Here is a 22,447-nt window from a genome sequence, read left to right on the forward strand (position 1 = left end):
AAGATTTTTGATCCACTTCCTATCTTAATGAAAAAAAAAAAAAAAACAAAAGCAAACAGGTCCTAATTAAACTCAAAAACATTTGTACAGCAAAAGAAACAATAAGCAAGATAGGAAGAAAATATTCAAAATGGGAGAAAGCATTTTCAAATGGAGCAACAGATAAAGGATTAATTTCCAAAATATACAAACTACTCATGGATCTCAATATCAAAATGCAAATAACCATCAAAAAATGGGCAGAAAACCTAAAGAGACATCTCTCTAAAGAAAACATACAGATGGTCAAGAGACACATGAAAAGATGAAAATCAAAACTACAATGAGGTTTCACCTCACAATGGTCAGAATGGCCATTATATATAAAAAAAAAATACAAACAATAAATGCTGGAGGGAGTATGGAAAAAAAGAATACCTTCTTTCATGGTTGGAGGGAATGTAAGTTAATACAGTAACTGTAGAGAACAGTATGAATATTCCTTAAAGAAACTAACCATAGAACTACAATATGAACAAACAAGCCCACTCCTGGACATATACCTTGAGAGAACCAGAATTCAAAAAGACACATTTACCCCAGTATTTATTGTAGCATTATTTACAATAGCCAGGGCATGGAAACAGGCTAAATGCCTAATGACAGGTGAGTGGATAAAGAAGATGTGGTACATATACACAATGGAATATTACTTAGCCATAAAAATGACAGAATAGGGTCATTTGTAGAGATGTGGTCTGTCAAACAGAATGAAGTGTCAGAAAAGAAAAAAAAGGGGATATTGCATATTAATAATTATATATGAGAAATCTAGAAAAAATGGTACAGATGAATGTATTTCCAAGGCAGAAATAGAGACATAGACATAGAGAATGGACATGTGGACACAGTGGAGGAAGGTGAAGGTGAAACACATTGGGGGATTAGGATTGACATATATGCACCACCATGTGTAAAATAGCTAGCTAGCTAGTGGGAACACACTATAAAATACAGGAAACTCAGCTTGGTGCTCTGTGATGACCTAAATGAGTGGGATGGGTAGGTGGAAGGAAGACTCAAGAGAGAGGAAATCAGATTAGATTAGATCAGTCGCTCAGTCGTGTCCGACTCTGCGACCCCATGAATCACAGCACGCCAGGCCTCCCTGTCCATCATCAACTCCCGGAGTTCACTCAGACTCACGTCCATCAGAGTCAGCGATACCATCCAGCTATCTCATCCTCTGCCGTCCACTTCTCCTCCTGCTCCCAATCACTCCCAGCATCAGAGTCTTTTCCAATGAGTCAACTCTTCGCATGAGGTGGCCAAAGTACTGGAGTTTCAGCTTTAGCATCATTCCTTCCAAAGAAATCCCAGGGCTGATCTCCTTCAGAATGGACTGGTTGGATCTCCTTGCAGTCCAAGGGACTCTCAAGAGTCTTCTTCAACACCACAGTTCAAAAGCATCAATTCTTCAGTGTTCAGCCTTCTTCACAGTCCAACTGTCACATCCACACATGAAAAACCACAGGAAAAACCATAGCCTTGACTAGACGAACCTTTGTTGGCAAAGTAATGTCTCTGCTTTTGAATATGCTATCTAGGTTGGTCATAACTTTCCTTCCAAGGAGTAAGCGTCTTCGAGGTCCAGACCTGGCTGATCCAGGGAGTTCAAAGTGGGGATGGCGTCAGCGAAGATCAGGATACAATAGCTTTAATTAGATATTAATTAGAGATAAAAAGAGTAATAGAATGAGGATAGCTCAGTAGGAAAATTCAGTGGAGAAAAGAGGCTGAGTAGCTTGGTTTACGTGGGAGACCAATAAAACTTGGGGCTGGTGCACTGGGACGACCCAGAGAGAGGGTATGGGGAGGGAGGAGGGAGGAGGGTTCAGGATGGGGAACACAGGTATACCTGTGGCAGATTCATTTCGATATTTGGCAAAACTAATACAATATTGTAAAGTTTAAAAATAAAATAAAATTAAAAAAATAAATAAAACTAAAAAACACACACACAAAAAAAGAAGAAGAAGAAGAAGAAGAAGAAGAAGTTTGTACCACTTACGTAAGCCACAGGCGTCCTTCCATTCTCCTGAAGGAGAGGAGACACTGAGGCCTTCCCAGTTGGATCTTAGAAGCCCAGGCATAATTAGTAAGCATGGCGGGTTCCGCACTCCAGATGGAGACTCAGCCAGAGTTTGAGAGAGAGTGACATGGGGAGACCAGTATTTCGAGAAACTGATCCCAATTCTTTATTTTCCAGAGTCTGTTTTTATACACGGAGATGTTATACAAAAGTCATGCAGGGACAGCAGTCCTGACTTTTATTAAAGTCAGGTGCTTCATACAAATGTATACAGAGGTCTTAGGGTGTTACATCATCTTCTGGCCAGGGGCCTGCTGACAATTTATGACCCTCTCCTTGTGACAGCAGTCAGTCAACACTTATTTCTCCAGGGGTGATTATTCTTAAAACAGACGCCACCCAAATAAAGTTACATTCCTATAGGGTGAGGGTGTAGTGGATTTTAGTTAAGGAAATAATTTACTTAGCTTAAGGTCTAACGTGATTTATATAAAAGGTTAATACTTATTTCTTCTATATATTCATTAATGTGTGTAAGGGCAGGAGATGTGGAGACTTAGCAACAAACATTGGCTCAACAAATGAAAAACCCTTCACCAATACAATTTCTAATCAGCCCATTATACTTACACTAATAGTTTTCTAACTTCTCTACAAAACCTGTTTTTAGAAGGTTTAAAGCATCTCGTGCCTCTCACGGTTGGGAGGCTGTGAGCAATCACATGTGGCCGGACAAGCCTGTCAGGCAGGCTAGAGAACCTTCAGAGGAGTTTGTAGGTTAAAACACTCTTGTCACGCCCAGGAGTTTTTATTAACTGGAGCTCTACGTTAACTCCTTCTCTGAAAGAGGTGGTGGGGGACAGCCCCCCATAAAGTCAGAGGTGTAGGTGAGAGCACAAAGTAGTAAAGTAGGCAGGCTCTGGTTATGCGGGTAGATGTTCGAGGATTTCCAGGGGACTCCGGGCTCGATTCCGCCTTTGCGTATGTCGAGTCTCCTTCCTCATGACCTTTGCCATGGGTGGAGTGCCTCCCACCAGCTCCCCGCAGTTGGTCATAACTTTCCTTCCAAGGAGTAAGCGTCTTTTAATTTCATGGCTGCAGTCACCATCTGTAGTGATTTTGGAGACCAGAAAAATAAAGTCTGACACTGTTTCCACTGTTTCCCCATCTATTTCCCATGAAGTGGTGGGACCAGATGCCATGATCTTCGTTTTCTGAATGTTGAGCTTTAAGCCAACTTTTTCACTCTCCTCTTTCACTTTCATCAAGAGGCTTTTTAGTTCCTCTTCACTTTCTGCCATAAGAGTGGTGTCATCTGCATATCTGAGGTTATTGGTATTTCTCCCGGCAATCTTGATTCCAGCTTGTGTTTCTTCCAGTCCAGTGTTTCTCATGATGTACTCTGCATGTAAGTTAAATAAGCAGGGTGACAATATACAGCCTTGATGAACTCCTTTTCCTATTTGGAACCAGTCTGTTGTTCCATGTCTAGTTCTAACTGTTGCTTGCTGACCTGCATACAAATTTCTCAAGAGGCAGATCAGGTGGTCTCGTATTCCCATCTCTTTCAGAATTTTCCACAGTTTATTGTGATCCACACAGTCAAAGGCTTTGGCATAGTCAATAAAGCAGAAATAGATGTTTTTCTGGAACTCTCTTGCTTTCTCTATGATCCAGCAGATGTTGGCAATTTGATCTCTGGTTCCTCTGCCTTTTCTAAAACCAGCTTGAACATCTGGAAGTTTACGGTTCACATATTGCTGAAGACTGGCTTGAAGAATTTTGAGCATTACTTTACTAGAGTGTGAGATGAGTGCAATTGTGCGGTAGTTTGAGCATTCTTTGGAATTGCCTTTCTTTGGGGTTGGAATTAAAACTGAACTTTTCCAGTCCTGTGGCCACTGCTGAGTTTTCCAGATTTGCTGGCATATTGAGTGCAGCACTTTCACAGCATCATCTTTCAGGATTTGGAATAGTTCAACTGGAATTCCATCACCTGCACTAGCTTTGTTCATAGTGATGCTTTCTAAGGCCCACTTGACTTCACATTCCAGGATGTCTCGCTCTAGATCAGTGAACACACCATTGTGATTATCTGGGTCGTGAAGATCTTTTTTGTACAGTTCTTCTGTGTATTCTTGCCATCTCTTCTTAATATCTTCTGCTTCTGTTAGGTCCGTACCATTTCTGTCCTTTATCGAGCTCATCTTTGCATTAAATGTTCCTTTGGTAACTATGATTTTCTTGAAGAGATTCCGTCATCTTTCCCATTCTGTTGTTTTCCTCTATTTCTTTGCATTGATCACTGAAGAAGGCTTTCTTATCTCTTCTTGCTATTCTTTGGAACTCTGCATTCAGATGATTATATCTTTCCTTTGCTCCTTTGCTTTTTGCTTCTCTTCTTTTCACAGCTATTTGTAAGGCCTCCTCAGACAGCCATTTTGCTTTTTTGCATTTCTTTTCTATGGGAATGGCCCTGATCCCTGTCTCCTGTACAATGTTATGAACCTCATTCCATAGTTCATCAGGCACTCTATCTATCAGATCTAGGCCCTAAATCTATTTCTCACTTCCCCTTTATAACCATAAGGGATTTGATTTAGGTCATACCTGAATGGTCTAGTGGTTTTCCCTACTTTCTTCAATTTAAGTCTGAATTTGGCAATAAGGAGTTCATGGTCTGAGCCACAGTCAGCTGCTGGTCTTGTTTTTGCTGACTGTATAGAGCTTCTCCATCTTTGGCTGCAAAGAATATAATCAATCTGATTTTGGTGTTGACCATCTGGTGATGTCCATGTGTAGAGTCTTCTCTTGTGTTGTTGGAAGAGGGTGTTTGTTATGACCAGTGCATTTTCTTGGCAAAACTCTATTAGTCTTTGCCCTGCTTCATTCCATATTCCAAGGCCAAATTTGCCTGTTACTCCAGGTATTTCTTTACTTCCTACTTTTGCATTCCAGTCCCCTATAATGAAAAGGACATCTTTTTTTGGTGCTAGTTCTAAAAGGTCTTGTAGGTCTTTATAGAACCATTCAACTTCAGCTTCTTCAGGGTTACTGGTTGGGGCATAGACTTGGATTACTGTAATATTGAATGGTTTGCATTGGAAACGAACAGAGATTATTCTGTCGTTTTTGAGATTGCATTCAAGTACTGCATTTCAGACTCTTTTGTTGACCATGATGAGAGAGGAAATATATGTATACATATAGCTGATTCACTTCATTGTGCAGCAGAAACTGACACAACATTGTAAAGCAATTATATTCCAAGAAAAATTAACTTATGCAATTATGGTAAATTCCTCAATCTCACATCTACTATGAAGGGCAGAACAAATAAAAGATGAAACATTGTGGTGGGGGGGTGTCAAATTTTAGATGAAATTTCAGTATTCTACCTTAAGAGTGATTTTTCAGTCTCTGGTACATATGAAATAGCATGAAGGTTATTTGTTCTTCAAGGGCAGGAGGCTCACTATAATTCTTAGTGCTCCCCAGTAACTAAATGTATGCCAAATTTTGACAGTTTAATAACATCATTAGATTTCAATGAGGTCATAATTTTAAATATGGAACATCTGGGTGACAATTTCAGAAAGTGTCTTAAGAAACTTTCTCCTGAACAGTTTCAAAATGGAGGCCAAGAAAGAGCAAAGAACACATCTTTGGGGAAAGTTTGCTCCATTGTATGGGCTTCTGGTACATTTGGCTTCTTCAGTGGCACAGTGATAAAGAATCCTGCCAATGCAGGAGATGCAAGAGATGCAGGTTAGATCCTTGGCTCAGGAAGATTCCCCTGGAGTAGGAAATGGCAACTTGCTCCATTTTTCTGCCTAGAAAATTTCACACAGAGAGGAGCTTCGGGGGCTACACTCAATGGGGTTGCAAAGAGTCAAACATGACTGAGCAGCTGAGCAGTACATTTTGCCTTCCAGTAATCAACCTATTTCCCAGTTCACTTTCCAGGCTAACATAGGAAATTCCATCATTTTTGTCCTTTAGTCCCACTTTCTAGCGCTTCCTTTTATGACAGCATCATGAAGGGAGGGGCAGACTGCATTTAAAGATTCATTTTCACTTAATGCCTTCCATCATCTTGTGCCTCCTTGAATTGAAATTCCTTTTTTTTTTTTTTAAACCAGGCTTATTACATGCTCACAGGACCAAGTCATAGAATATTTTAATTAAAATGAAATTTCTCTTTGGTGAAAAATATAACACTATTTCTCTTCCTATATGCAACCTGGTATAAAATATTTCACAAAACTGTTACACTCAAAGTTCCATTTCATAAAAAGATAAAGCTTATGCATTGATACATGTGTTTCTGAAATGTTATAAGAGCAATTGAATACTGCACTTTACTCCATCTGACATTAAAGGAATGTTGTTTTTTCTAAATTAATCAATACATTCAGCAATTAAAACAAAAGTTCTGACAATTTTTCCTGAATTTGAGAATTTGATTTCAAACTTAAGAAACAGTTAATAATCAACATAGTTAACCTAACTTTTAAAAAGAAAGTACACAAAGGAAAGACATACCTTTCAGAATCGAAGCATATTATAAAACTGTGGCAGTTAAAGAGTAACTGCTAAAGACAAATTGCTTCACTTGAACATAGTCAATAAGTAAACATATAAGTATGTTGAAATTTAGTATATGCTTTATTGAAATTTCAAGCTGATGTAAAATAATGGACTTTTCAGTAACTGGGTGTGAGGACTTTGAATTACTCTCTGGAGGGAAAAAAAGGCACACAAAAGGGCACACCTCATAGGACACATAAAAAGATTATATTCCAGATAATTGAAAGATATAAATGTATCAAGTAAAATTAGAAAAAAATGTTTGAAAAATAATTAGAAACAATTTCTATCATAGTATAGGAAATTTATAAAGCAAAGTACTAAAGCAAATTCATAAAGAATCATATAGTACATTTAAATTTTCTGCATGATAAAATCCCACATGGACAAAATATTTTAAAAAATGGCAAAATGACTCCTGTCTCTATGGCTGATTCATGGTGATGTATGGCAAAACCCAATGTGATATTGTAAAGAAAATATCTTCCAATTAAAAACAAATAAATTAGAAGCAAAAAAGTGACAAAATTAGATAAATACAAATCCTATAAGTCAATAAATTCAAGATATATAGCCCAGTTTTCTAAAAGAACAATGCATTTCACTAGGCAATGCATAGAAAGGAAGCTACCAGTAGCCAATCAGATGTGTATGAAAATACGCAATCTCCTTAAAATCAGAGTAATGCAGAATAAACAATGAGATGTTATCTCCACTCATCAACTTCATAAAAATAAAAAGTTTGTACATATACAATTTTTATGTGTGACCCAGAGCAACTTTCCCTGAAACTACATAAAGACATTTGTTGAAGACTTGTCTCCATTAAAAAAAAAAAAAAAAAAAAAAAAAAGAAATGACCTAAATACTTGAAAATAGAATAGAAATAAGATGTGTTATGTTTTTATTAAGAAAACTATGAGGAAATTTTAATGTTGAATCCATGTGTCACATCTACCCTGATATAAATCACTAAGATATATTTTGAATAAAACATAATCAAAGTATAATACCTGTATGTTAAAAAAACAAAAATCATGTCCACTGAATATTGTGCAGTTGTTATCAGAACCTCTGTACTTATAAATTAACATGGAAAAGTGTGGAGGAAAGATTTACTTGTCAGCAACAAAAAGAGAGATGGCCAGAGGGGATTTCGGTGGTAAACAACACTTTGATTTCTTTACGAAAGAAGGTGTAATGTCAGTATTGCTTCCATAATTAAAATTCATTTAAAATCTCTTATTTTGTAATATGGTTTAAGAAGTATACAATACATAATGAATGAGATTAAAATAAAATATAAACCAATCCTTTACTAGAATTCAGAACACACATATAACTTATTTCTCATTTACATCATTTTCTTAACGAATGCAACAAATGTAGACATTGATGCCATCAGCTGTAATTAAATATGTAAACATAACAAACTGATGCATTTCACCCCCCAACTTTTCTCCACAAAGAGGTATCTAAGATACGGAAATGGGAAACACATCTATATATACACCTACATTTATACTAATATCTGCTTCTACTTTTATTGGAGAAGGAAATGGCAACCCACTCCAGTGCTCTTGCCTGGAGAATCCCAGGGATGGGGGAGCCTGGTGGGCTGCTGTCTATGGGGTCACATAGAGTCGGACACGACTGAAGTGACTTAGCAGCAGCAGCAGCAGCTTCTCCTTTTACATGGCATGGATTTTGTAGCAACATTAAAAAGTCTAGTTATACATTTGTAGTTCTGGTAGGATTTAATTAAATTCCAAGATCATTTGTTAAATCTAATAGCTGTTATTATTGAGGGATCAAATTTTAAATTTGCTCTTTTTTCACTCCTCCTTGTTTTGCTGAACCAACACTGACTCTTATTACAGCTTTTATAGCAGGAAATAGTGAATTTGCAGCAGAGGATGCTAAATAATTAGGGTGTGCTACATGAAAGGTATTTGATATTCAAGGGACTCACTAGAAAGGTCATTATATAAACTCCTTCTAATTAACTGAAAACACCAGCTCTGTTATATATTCATTTAAAAAATCTACATGGAGAACATCCTGACAGAGATGGTTAAGAAACCAAGGCTTATTTTCCCTTACCACAATGTTCAAAAAAGGAATAAAAAAAAAAAAAAAAAAAAAAAACTAGCCCCCTCATGTTCAGGATCATCTTGGTTTCTCAGTCTCAAAGAAAGTGTTTCTTAGAAAAGAGAACCCGTGGCGGATGCATGTTGATGTATGGCAAAAACCAATATAATATTTTAAAGTAAAAAATAATAATAATAAAAAATAAAAAATAATAAATTAAGTATATTAAAAAGCAAAATTAATAAATACTCCATACTAAAAAAAAAGAAAGAAAAGAGAACTGAGTAATCTTCAGTTCTTAAAATAAAATTGGCAATAATATCCCCCAAAAGACAGCTTATCAATAGTTAAGGAGAGTGCTTGAGTTCAACTAAATGGGTTCCAGTAGGTGGCCCGCTACTTAACTGTTAAATAATCTTAGGTGAGTTACATATTCTCTGAGCCTTGCATTTTTTTCATGTGAAAACAGTGATGATAATAGTACCTATTACATAAGATTCTTGTGAGAATCCAGTTAAAAGATCCATATAAAGCATTTAGGTACAGATATGGACATCTAGTGCATTGCAATAACTAGCTAAATAGTAACTCTTTCATTATTAATTCAAAAAGGACTAATATTCTATAGATGTTTCACCATTTATAAGACAAGGGGAGCTCAAGGAATACTTTTTCTTCAATGAGTTTAACATACCACTGAGTACAGATTTCTATAAAAGTCATAAAGTGTTTTGAAAACTAATCACTACTGAAAATTCCAAATTAACTACCAGGTTATAAAATAGGTAATTGGATTACCCACTTTACAAGTGGAAGAACAGAAATAAAGTTTAAAACTTTATTTATGGAGACCTCCAGTACCTTATAAAAGATAATCTCTTTTACAATTAAAAATAATTGAAACGAACCCTTCAAGAGAATAACTATTTCATCCACATATTTTACTTGTTGTTTTCTAGTTTTCAGCAGTTGTTTTTTCAATTTGAAAATATATGTAAAATTTTTAAAATATTAAAAATTTTTTAATTTTTTAAAAAATTAAAAAAATTAAAAATGTATATATATACATACACACACCTAATCTACATTTTTTTACAGAAATAGCTATTGGTTACATAATGGGAATTTTTCTGGCTGTGGTCACTGAAATGTCTGCCTATGCTATCACTATTCATTCTAAATACCAGACGTATGATACAGGAAGGCAGAGGATTCAGGCTCTGCTCCTGATCTGCCACTCCCTGATCACATGACTTAGATAAAAAATCCTCACACTTGATGAGTATCTCTTTCCTCTTAAGAAAATGAAGAACCGTAGTTCTCAAGCTGTTTTTTTCCAGCTCCAAAAATTATTCCTTTCAAAAATCAAGTGAATTACTAAATCATTTATAAATTAGTTTTCATCATTTTTATCATCTTTATTTCACTTATTTCTTGTCTTGTTTAATGATTTAACATTCTTTCAACTTTTTTTCTCATTGTTTTTCTATCAAAAGTATATTGTAAAACATTCTAGAATTCTCTTACCCTTCCGTCCTAGCATCTAACTGTCCCAAGTTTGACATCAGAATTTCAAGATAGCATTTCTATTGTCCATTTCTGTTAACACAGAATTCAAGTTCTTATGTGACCTATTAAAATCACAGATTGTCACATAATAACTTATAAGCTTAAAAGGCTGTTAAATCTATAAAAGACATAGTTACCAAGCAGATATATTTTAAAAAAATACACGTTTCTGAAAAAATAATTTCTTTGGACTAAAAAGTAGATAAGGATTGGTCATGCTATAGCAATTTAAAGAGATGACTACATAAAGTTATGCATGCAAGTATAAAGAAATAAGGAAGAAAGAAAAGATATAAAAAGGAAGCAAAAGAGAACTCACATATTTAGTATCACCAATTCCAATCAACATGAAGGAATATCCTTGACTTCTTAAACTCAAGACAACCTATAAACACACACACACACACACACACACACATGCACACTTGTCTCCTAAATCTAAATAATAATAAATCTCTTAAGGGATAAAAGCAACGAAAAATCTCATGCTTTGTACAAATTATATTTAAAATAAATATTTTAACATCTATTTTAGGTATACTCAAAATAAGAATGAGAATTATGTCACAAAATTGCAGGAAAATACATCAAACACATATAGACCTTTCTTTCTTGTCTTTTTCCTTTCGATCAGCAAGTCCAGCTCCCTACATGCACGGGCTTTGGGAGCTCCTGGTAAATCTGCAGTGAAGAAGTCAGGAGGGCTATTTAAACGCACGAGAGGAACCCAGGTGCAGTTCCAATGGCAGTCCCTATAGTAATTATTTGACAAGGTAGATAAAAATAAACCCTGGTGATTTTAATCTGCTTCCACTCTAGCTTTTCAAGTGTGCTTTATAAAATATGTTCTTTTAGATTGCTTCAAATATCAAATGTAGGTTTAATAATCAGTGACCAAAAAGTTTTAAAATTCATTTTTGACTTTCTACACAGGGAATAAAACCTGAGGTATTCATTATAATTTTGTGTTGGCCAAAAAGTTGGTTTGGATTTTTCAATAGGATGTTAAAGAACTATATTGAAAATTTTAAAATGTAATTAGACCAAAGTTAAACATCTACATTTCCACTAAGTTTATCCTGATTATATTATTTTTTCAGCAATAAATCCATACCCCAAACCAACACATTCTAATCCCAGTATATAATTTCACCAGATCATTTGATTTACCTTTCATAGACAGTCTGAGGTTTTTGCTTGTTTGTTTTGATTTGGGCTTTGTGTGTGTGTGCTAAATATTGATAGTCTCTTATCTTTGCAATAGATTATGAACTCAGTGACATCAGGGTCAACTGTTTCTCATTTTGTATTTAATAATTCAAATTTTAATGATGGCAAGCATTATAGCGGTAATTGAAAACCGTCATGATAAAGAGCTAACTGTGGTAAGAGTCCTAGTACTGTTTCCACAGAGGCACGAAAGAGGTAATTTGACAATAGGCAACTAGTACGGCTTCCCTGGTGGCTCAGAGGGTAAAGCGTCTGCCCGCAATTCAGGAGAATCCCTGGGTCAGGAAGATCCCTTGGAGAAGGAAATGGCAACTCACTCCAGTACTCTTGCCTGGAAAATCCCATGGACAGAGAAACCTGGTAGGCTGTAGTCCATGGGGTCGCAAAGAGTCAGACACAACTGACCGACTTCACTTTCTTTCACTTTCTTTCTAACTAGCATATTAGAAACTGACTCTGGCCAAAATGCTTCTCTAATGCTACAACAATTGTAAAAAGTACTGCAACACTTGACACATAGTAAGTACTTAATCAACATTTCTGGATATTTAATTTAGAGTAAAATGATAAAATAATGAGCTGAATATTTCAAAACCATGTTTAAAATTTTAACTGTATAGTTAAGACTCCAGCTATGCACTGGTATTCAAGTTATACAGTCTGTTCTAATAGAATTTCAACAGCAGGGATAAAGTAAATGAATAAGATAATCTTTATAATTCTGATTGGGCTTCACTGGTGGCTCAGTCAGTAAAGAATCTGACCACATGGCAGGAGATGTGGGTTTAGTCACTCTGTTGGGAAGATCCCCTGGAGAAAGAAATGGCAACCCACTCCAGTATTCTTGCCTGGGAAATGCCATGGACAGAAGAGCTAGCAAGCTACAGTCCATGGTGTTGCAAGAGTCAGACACAACTTAACAACTAAACCACCACCACCATAGTTTTGATTATTTAATGACATCAAAGTAGCATACAATTAAAATAATTTACTTTTGCATTTTACTTGAACTAAACTTATAATTGTGTTCCACTGCCTACAATTTAATTTTTGTGCTTTTAATGTCAAAAACATGGCAAGGAGGAATGATTATTTTCATGTGTGTATGTGCATGGTGTGTGTGAATGTGATAATAACAGGAAGATGGCCAATGAGGGGACAGAGCAACAGTGTCAAAACTAATTAGATATGCATCTAAGTACTCAAGAGAAGAAGTAGCAATTTTATGTAAGAGACCAAATGTCCAGGATAACTTATCTTAGGTGTATACCACCTAAGATGCTTAAAGCTAGAAAGTCTGTATGACTACCAAATGTACTTTTAAGCAGCAATGTGACTTTGGGAAAGATTTTTAATTAATTTGGATTCAGATTCTTTATTACAAATATAATGAGAATATATATTTCATTATACATAATTAATATGTATTCTCTATTATTAGTGATAGTATTATTGCTATTGAGTCTGACTCTTTGCAACCCTATGGACTATAGCCTGCCAGGCTCCTCTGTGCATGGGATTCTCCAGGCAAGAATACTGGGATGGGTTGCCATATCCTCCCCCAGGGGATGCTCCCAATCCAGGGATTGAACCTGCATCTTTTAAATCTCATTGGCAGACAGGTTCTTTACCACTGACGTGTAAGAGTGAAAGTGAAGTGAAAGTGTCAGTTGCTCAGTCATGTCCAACTCTCATGGGCTGTAGCCCACCAGGCTCCTCCTCTGTCCACAGAATTCTCCAGGCAAGAATCCTAGAGTGGGTAACCATTACCTTCTCCAGGGGATCTTCCTGACCCAGGGATTGAACCCAGGTCCCCTGCATTGAAGGTAAATTCTTTACCATCTAAGCCACCAAGGGAAGCTCCACCTAAATGTTCATTTAAATTGATTTTAAAATGTCACATATATCTTCAAAGGCTGTTTCCATGTCGAAGGGAATGTTATCTTTTCTCATGGATAAAATTTTGATAGAGAATAGAAAGATGACATACTTAATAGAAATAATAGAGCTATCCTTTTGAAATATGGAATGATATATTCTCTGATTCTTTTGCTAAAGCTATGATTTTTAAAAAGACTCCTATATTTCTGCAGTAAGCATAATGCCAAAATGCCCCTCAAGATTTCCTGCCTGAACCCTTGGGATTTTAAGTATGGTAATATATCACATCTATGTTAAATTACATGTCATAAGGGATTTTTCAAAAATTTAATTATGGTTACTAAATCAGTTAACTTTGAGTCATATTTGAACTCTAATTTAAACCCATAAGTTCTTTAAAAACAGAGAATTTTCCCTGGCTGATAACAGAAGAGGAATTATAGAAATTCAGAGTGCAATCAGGAAGAATTACATGCACGATTGCATTTGAAGACAGAGGGTTACATTCAAGGACTTCAACCTGCTGAGAATGACCCTTAACTGAAAGCCAGTGAGGAAATCAGGACCTCAGTCCTATAATTACAGGAACTGAATTTTGACAACAATCTGAATGGACCAGAAAGCAATTCTTCCCTGGAACCTGCAGATTAAAGCCCAGCCCAGTAGATCTTTGATTTTGACCTCACTGATGACAGAAGCTTTGGCCACCTCACGCGAAGAGTTGACTCATTAGAAAAGACTCTGATGCTGGGAGGGTTTGGGGGCAGTACGGGAAGGGGACAACAGAGGATGAGATGGCTGGATGGCATCACCGACTCGATGGACATGAGTTTGGGTGAACTCCGGATATTGGTGATGGACAGGGAGGCCTGGTGTGCTGCAGTTCATGGGGTTGCAATGAGTAGGACATGACTGAGCGATTGAACTGAACTGATGACAGAAACTCAAACTCCTGACAAGAAACACTGTGAGATAGTAAATGGGTGCTATTTTAGGATATTGCTTTGTGGTAATCTGTTATGCAGTAAGAGACACATAAAATAATCAAAATAATTACTCTGTTACTAGATTCATTATCTAGAAGTTGAGCTTAATTTATTAGCTAAATTTAGATTAGTTTAAATTTAGCACCTAGATTTGTTATCAATATACCTGAACTGTAGCAAAGAATACTAAGTTAAAGGTGATAGAATTCTCATTGCAGTTTTCTTTAAAACAGTTGAAGTCTTTTAGAAAAAAAAAAAAAATTAAAAGAAATTCCTATATAATCACACACACACACACCCAATTGTATCAGTGTGATGTGCTGATTGGACTGCAAAGAGATCAAACCAGTCCATCATAAAGGAAATCAACCCTGAATATTCATTGGAAGGACTGATGCTGAAGCTTAAATACTTTGGCCAACTAATGCGAAAAGCCAACTCATTGGAAAAGACCCTGATGCTGGGAAAGATTGAGGGCAGGACAGAAAGGGGGTGACAGCGGATGAGATGGTTGGATGGCATCACTGACTCACTGAACATGAGTATGGGCAAACTCGGGGAGATAGTGAAAGGCAGGGAAGCCTGGCATGCTGCAGTCCATGGGGTCACAAAATGTTGGACAGGAGTTAGTGACTGAACAACAACAAAAATATGATAAGGTCAGCATGGACATTGAATAAGCAACATATATTTGTAAAAGACACACAGATGGTAATAAAATATAAATACAAAACAGTGAGTTAATGATTTAACAATATGAAAAATCAGTCATATTTGTCAATATGTTAAAACATTATTTGATAAGACATTGTCAGAATGGCAAATTAATGATAGATTTGATGAAATAGAAAGAGTGAATCAGAGACTACTAGAACTCTTGAATGCCAGAATGGTTCTGTTTATAAACTGAGGTGGGAAGTTTACATAGCAAAATTTGTTTTTTTTATATGTATTTCTTTTCCTCTCTTTTTTTATCACTGTTGACTTGAATGTTTTCACACCTTCTTCCAGCTCATGCAAAATAAAAAATGAATAAAGAAACTAACCTACATACCAGAGTATGATTCCTTGATTCCCTGACACTGGTGATTACTGGATGCCATATTTCCCTTCCTCCAGCCTAAATGAAACTGGATCTACAGGAAAGGTAGACAAAGGGCATTATGGAAGAGGAATAAGGAACATGATTGCAACAATGGGATAGAGATCACTTGATGTGTGAGCTTGTAAGGAGATTCTGAGACCCTAGGATTAAAGAATGGTGCAGAAGAAACCTGAAGTGCTGGTGCTCCCTCTTTGTGCAGACTAGTCAGTCTCCATTAACCCATCACACTTACTCAAATTTAAAAGTCCTAAAACTGTACAAGTCTTCCTAGATGAAGGGTTATAAAAACAAGGATTTGTTTGAGGATGTGGAAAAGGGAACACTTGTGCACTGTTGGTGGGAATGTAAATCAATGTAGCCACTATGGAAAAAGTATGAAGTTTCCTCAAAGAATTAAAAAGAGAACTACCAAATGATTTAGCAATTCTACACCTGGATATATATCTAAGGGGGAAAAAAAAAGTCTTAAAAAGATATTTTACCCCCATGTTTAATGTGGTGTTATCCACAATAACCAAATATGGATATAACCTAAGTGTACATCAAGATTCATGGGAAAATAAAATGTGGTGTGCATATGCAATGGAATACTCTTAAACAATATAAAAGAAGGAAACCCTACCTTCTGCAGCAATGTGGCTGGAACCTGAGGGCATTATGCTAAGTAAAATAAGTCAGACAGAAAAAGACAAACTGTGTGTTCTCACATGCAGAGTCTGTAACAGCTAAACTTATAGAAATACTAGAATGGTGGTTTCCAGGGGCCAGAAAGTAGGAAAAATAGGGCAATATTAATTAAAGAAAAGAAATTCTCACCTAAAAATAAGTGTTTGGGTGATCTAATGTGTAGAATGGTGACTGTAATTAACAATAATGTATTATATGTTGGATGGCATCACTGACTAGATGGACATGAATTTGGTGATAGACAGAGAAGCCTGGTGTGCTGCAGTCTATGCGGTCCCAAAGACTTGGACATGACTAAGCGACTGAACTGAACTGATTATATGTTGGAATGTTATCAAGAAAGTAGATCTTATATATTATCACCACATATGAGCACACACATATACACACCCATAATAGTATTTGGAGTGAATGCATTAAGTAAATTTATTGTGATACTCATTTTCCAATATATACTTGTATCAAATCATCACAAAACTTATATGTCATATGTCAATAGTCTCTCAATAAAGCTAGGAAGAAAACAAAACGAAACAAAACAAAAAACAAGTCACATTTACTTAAAATGTCCAGGTAAATTTTTGATTAGTTACTATAATGTTTTCCTCATTTTTCCCAGCATGATGAATAATGGTCCATACTAAATAAATTTGATAAATTGCCTTGGGGATAATTGCGGATAATGGGGATAAATATTTACCCCATTATCCTCCACACCAACTCTTCTATATCATAGCAGCTGTACCAGAGATAACAACTTCTTGGGGAGTTACTACATGGTTTGACCAATGACTTGAGTTTAGTCTATTCAAATGCAAGTTTACTCAGATTTCCTGTCTGGAATTCTGAATAGGGAATTGGATACACTCGAGTGAAGTGAAGTCACTCAGTTGTGTCCCACTCTTTGCGACCCCATGGACAGTAGCCTACCAGGCTCCTCTGTCCATGGGATTTTCCAGGCAAGAATACTGGAGTGGGCTGCCATTTCCTTCTCCAGGGGATCTTCTGAACCCAGGGATCGAACCCAGGTGTCCTGCATTGCAGACAGACACTTTACCATCTGAGTCACCAGGGAAGCCCCATACACCCGAGAAAAGGGGAAGAATATTGTAAGATACATGGAGAAAGAATTGCTACCTTGACAACCCAGAGCCATGGGAAAGCAGACATTTTGAGTAAACAGACAACATGAAGGCAATAGAGAATTTTAAAAATGTAAATTAATAGATTAAAAAAAAAGAATCACAGACAAGCTCAGAGAATGGCAGTTATGGCAGGAGTCTGGACTCCCAGAACCCTGAACTGTTAATAACTTTCTAGTTTATCCTAAGGCACAAGGATCCTTATTATTAACTTGATTTTATAAAAACAACAAAAAGATACATTCTTTATTTTCTATAAATAAGTGAGCCTGATTGAACCCCAGTGCCTGATTCATTTTCTCTAAAGTGATAAATGCAATTTTAATATGCAAGAAATAAAACAACTAAACTCTGCTTAGCATTCTTTCATGTTAAACAGCACATGGGAAATGAACATTCACTGGAAAATCTGTTTTGAATAGCATAAATGATAGGCAAAAATACAATGTTTGTTTCCTTGACAGGAAAAATAAGATGAGGACCTTTATATAGTTTTAGGTCAATAACCAGATATTAATAGATGACCACTAACCTTAGAAAGTTGTAAGAAAATGGTCTAGTCAGCTACAGAGCATGAGTGTTATAGATATAGGATCAGAGCTAAATTATCGAGGAAAATAGAGAAGTTGCTAGGCCCAATGTGTGACCATCCCCTCTTCCTTTCATCTGAAGGCAGGTCTCTATCACTCTATCTTCCCATTCACCAGTCTTGCCATCTTACCTGAAAGCAGAAACTATTTATGTTTAAGGCAAAGGAAGTTAACATCAACAACAGCAAAAAGTCATTTGGAATCTACACATGTTATAGGCAATGAGTACGTATTTGGAGGTATAATTATTTTAAGGTAATTAGAGTATATAATACAGATCTTATATTTTATTCCCTCACCAAAAAACCCCAAACAAAACAAACAGTTCCATTCTCTTACTTGGGCTTTGTGCCTAGTCCTGGAAATGGTGAGCTCGTGATGTATACTAACTGCTGACATCCTGGGAGCCCTGAGAAGAAAGGGTCTCACATTTCACTATGTAGATTTTCACTTAATTTCTCTGTACATTCTGTTGTGCATTTTATCACTGCCCTCCACAGTGATATCAGGAACACTTTTGTTCATTTTTTAAAAATAACAAACTTCCAATCTTTGGTGGGATGGAATAGAGGAAGTGTCACCTGACTAGCAGAAAGTAACCTGGGGAAATAATCTTTATATAATTCAATGTATGTTTCATGCCTACTTTTTGTGGAACTTGATGGTCTTACTTATCTCTTTTCTCAGATGGTTGTAACTTCTACTCTGCTAAGTTACTTAGTTATCTACCACTTATATCTATGTTTCAAAAAACACATGAGAATCTTCTACCAACTGATATTTCCTGTCTGGTTTTTTCTGTCATGTGCTTTGACACATAATTTTATGATTTTGTTCCTTATTTTAATGAGGGTTTATAAGGAAAGGGAATATATTTTTAAGGGTAGCTCAACACATTTAACAGAAATTTCTATTTTTAAAAATATATATTTATTAGTTTTTTTCTTATAATGACATATCAAGAAATCCAAAGGGAATAGAATGTGATAGCACAGATGACTTATTTACTGTAGCAGATGTGATTAATAAAAACTGTGAGGGATTAGCCTTGAAATTCTCAGAATTAAAAAAAAAAAAGATGTTCTCAGAATTAAAAAAAAAAAAAGATGTGTATAGAAAGGTGCTAGAGTTCATTGCAGAATTCACAAGTTTCCATTTCCACACTGATCTTTTTCTCAAGATAAAGAAAGAGTATAAACTTCTGGGTACAATGAAAGTAATACAAATTTAGTACTCATAATAAAATTACTAGCTTATAATAGAAATAGACGTTCCAAATAAACAAAAAATACTCTTATTGAATTTTCTATATGGATAAACATACAAATAAGAAATCTGACAAATCAGAAAATTTCTTAATGATCATGTAATTAGAGACTTCAGTGATAATGAATGGTGAAAGATGATATCCATCTCCACTGGATACATTTAATTTTCATCCAAATATCTCAGTATTTCTTAAGTTACTCTACTTTCTATATTGTCTTAAAACTCACTAAAACAATTCATATATGTGATATAACTATGTTTCAAAGCCTAAATACCCTCTTCTGGGTTATAATGTTTTTTATTCAATTAACTCTTATTTATAAATTCCCTACCATTGACTACATGTACACATTTCTTTAAAGCTCACATAGATATATCTTCCTTAATTTACAGCTTCTATGCTATAATCATAATAAAGTAATATTTAAACATACTATTATAATTGGTATGGCTCAAGATAAAACTTAATAGATCCCTCAAAATAGAAGGAATCATTTTAATAGCAAAAAGTTTTTTTTTTTTTTTTTTAATAGAAGGATTGTTAATATGAGGTCAGCCCCAACAGTCAGAACCTACCTAAGGAAAAAATACTACAAACGTGTGAATTTTGTCATAATGTTCTGTCACTTTTCTAGAACAATTAGGCAAACATACAAAAAAAATAAATAAAATAAATTGAACTATAACCCAAGAAAAAGAAGAGAGGTTTCCTAGATTAAACATTTTGTCTTTTTTTAATACAAATTTATTTATTTTAATTGAAGGCTAATTACTTTACAATATTGTATTGGTTTTGCCATACATCAACATGAATCTGCCACAGGTATACATGTGTTTCCCATCCTGAACCCCCCTCCCTACTCCCTCCCCATACCATCCCTCTGGGTGATCCTATATATGGAATTTACAAAGATGATAATGATAACCCTGTATGCGAGACAGCAAAAGAGACACAGATGTATAGAATAGTCTTTTGGACTCTGTGGGAGAGGGCGAGGGTGGGACGATTTGGGAGAACGGCATTGAAACATGTATAATATCATATATGAAATGAATTGCCAGTCCAGGTTCGATGCAGGATATTTTGTCTTTATAATATGTATATACTATTATTGTTTGAACCTGATGATTTATGCTGAAGTCAGTAAGAACAACCAAGCTGAAGGTCAACAATCAGACATTTGATCACAATATCTAAGAAATAAACTCTTTGAGACAAAAATATGTCAGGCTGTAGATAAAAGCATATAGTGTAATGTTAAACAGAGAAATCCAGAAGTAAATGCAAGGGAAGAAAACAGTAGATCAAAACCACAGTGATATTAGACAGACAAGAGAGGCAGAGACAACAGTGAATAACTAAGACCATGATCTTACGTGACTTTGTGTACCTGATGCTGTCAGTTCTACAAATATTTGACTCAATACTAACTAGCATGTGTGGGCACATTGCCCATTTTACTAAAGGAAGTAATCTTCACGCTCTGAGTTAGGATTTTATTAACTCCATAATAAGAGGATATTATTGTCTATGAGCTTCTTTTAGATCAATCCAAACTATGAAGAACACTTTGAAACTTCCATTCATCTTTTGTCATCTGAGACCAGCTTCTTGCTCCATAACATCCTCATGGCATTTTTCACTTCTGCATTCCTCAGTGTATAAATCAGAGGGTTGATCAAAGGTGTTCCAAGTGTGTAAAACACAGCTATCATCTTATCCATGGGGAAGGTGGTTGCAGGGCGAGTGTATATAAATATGCAAGGACCAAAGAACAAGATGACCACAATGATGTGGGAGATGCAGGTGGAGAGGGCTTTTTTCTTCCCCTCAGCACTGTGGTTTCTCAGAGAATGTAAGATGATAGCATAGGAGAACATCAGCATAACAAAACTCACTGTACAGATGGCCCCGCTGTTGGACACCAAGAGTAGGTTGGTCACATAGGTGTCTGTACAGGCAAGTTGTAACAAAGGCTGCAAGTCACATAGATAATGATCAATCACATTGGGACCACAGAAAGGTAAACTCAGGGTCAGAAAAATCTGAGCTGAAGAATGCACTCAGGACCCCACCCAGGCCACAGCCACCAACACACCACAGACTTGATGACTCATGATGGTCATGTCATGCAGGGGCTTACAGATGGCCACATAGCAGTCAACAGTTTTGAGGATGAGGATGAAGATCTTCAGGCAGCCAAAGAAATGGAATGAAAAAATTTGTACTATGCACTCATTGAAAGAGATAATGGCATTCTTCAAAAGGGCATCAGCAATCATCCTAGGGGCTATGCATGTAGAGAAACAGGTATCAGACAAAGATAAATGGAAAAGGAAGAAATACATTGGACTCCCAAGTGCCCTGCTGGTCTTGATGGTAGTAATAATCAGAAAGTTCCCCAACAAGGTCCCCAAATAGAAAATCAAGAAAGTGGTAAACACTATTTTCTTCCTAACAGGATCTTGTGTCAACCCAAGCAGAATAAACTCAGTCACATTATTATTCAGCTGCATGATCTTATCAATGCAGAGAAGGGATGGGTGTTAAATGCTTTATCTGCAAAATATAGAAAAGAATTAATTCATGGTGTGAGGTGTGATTTTTTGGAATATTTTAAGTGAGACAAATATTCTTCATCATGGACATTTTAGTTGTGGTTTCTTAACAAGGCACCTCAACACTTAAGTTGTAATGACAACTTCATGGGGTCATTATGAGTCCCTTGTAAGACTGTGAAAATTAAACTTTTCTATAGCACTCTTCAAATACAACCATTTGTGTAATTTACATGATTATCATTAATTTTGCCTAATGAATATTAAGAAATACAGCTCCATTATATTAATTTAATTACTTTCATGTTCATTTAATCAGAGGGGAGAGAGTATGTTTGGATACTGTATCAGTTGGCATTTTGTATATATTTTACTGCCTTTGGAAGTTCATAATATAAATGTAAAAAATAGCCCAGTCTCATACCCAAAAAAATGCCTCTATATATCAATTATATATAATATATATTATTATATTATAATTATAATATAATATAAATTATATTATATAATTACATATTATTTAATACAATTTTATGTTAATAATTATATATTATATAATTATTATATTATAATATAATATATTATATATTTTATATATATCACTGTTTGTTATATTTGCTTATATAAATGTTTATTTTTATTAGTCTATAATGTGATCCACTCCGTTGTGCATTCTG

At 35.6% G+C, this 22,447-nt stretch overlaps 1 protein-coding gene across 1 annotated transcript; it reads right to left on the minus strand.

Annotated features, from left to right (window-relative positions):
* Positions 1-20,795: 20,795 nt before the first annotated feature.
* Positions 20,796-21,728, minus strand: LOC102267058 (olfactory receptor 4C16). The gene is given in 1 exon segment (XM_005903399.2): positions 20,796-21,728. A coding segment is annotated over 1 exon segment (933 nt).
* Between the last annotated feature and the right edge of the window lie 719 nt (positions 21,729-22,447).

This window comes from Bos mutus, chromosome 15 (genome assembly GCF_027580195.1).
Source record: "Bos mutus isolate GX-2022 chromosome 15, NWIPB_WYAK_1.1, whole genome shotgun sequence".
Lineage (NCBI taxonomy): Eukaryota > Metazoa > Chordata > Mammalia > Artiodactyla > Bovidae > Bos > Bos mutus.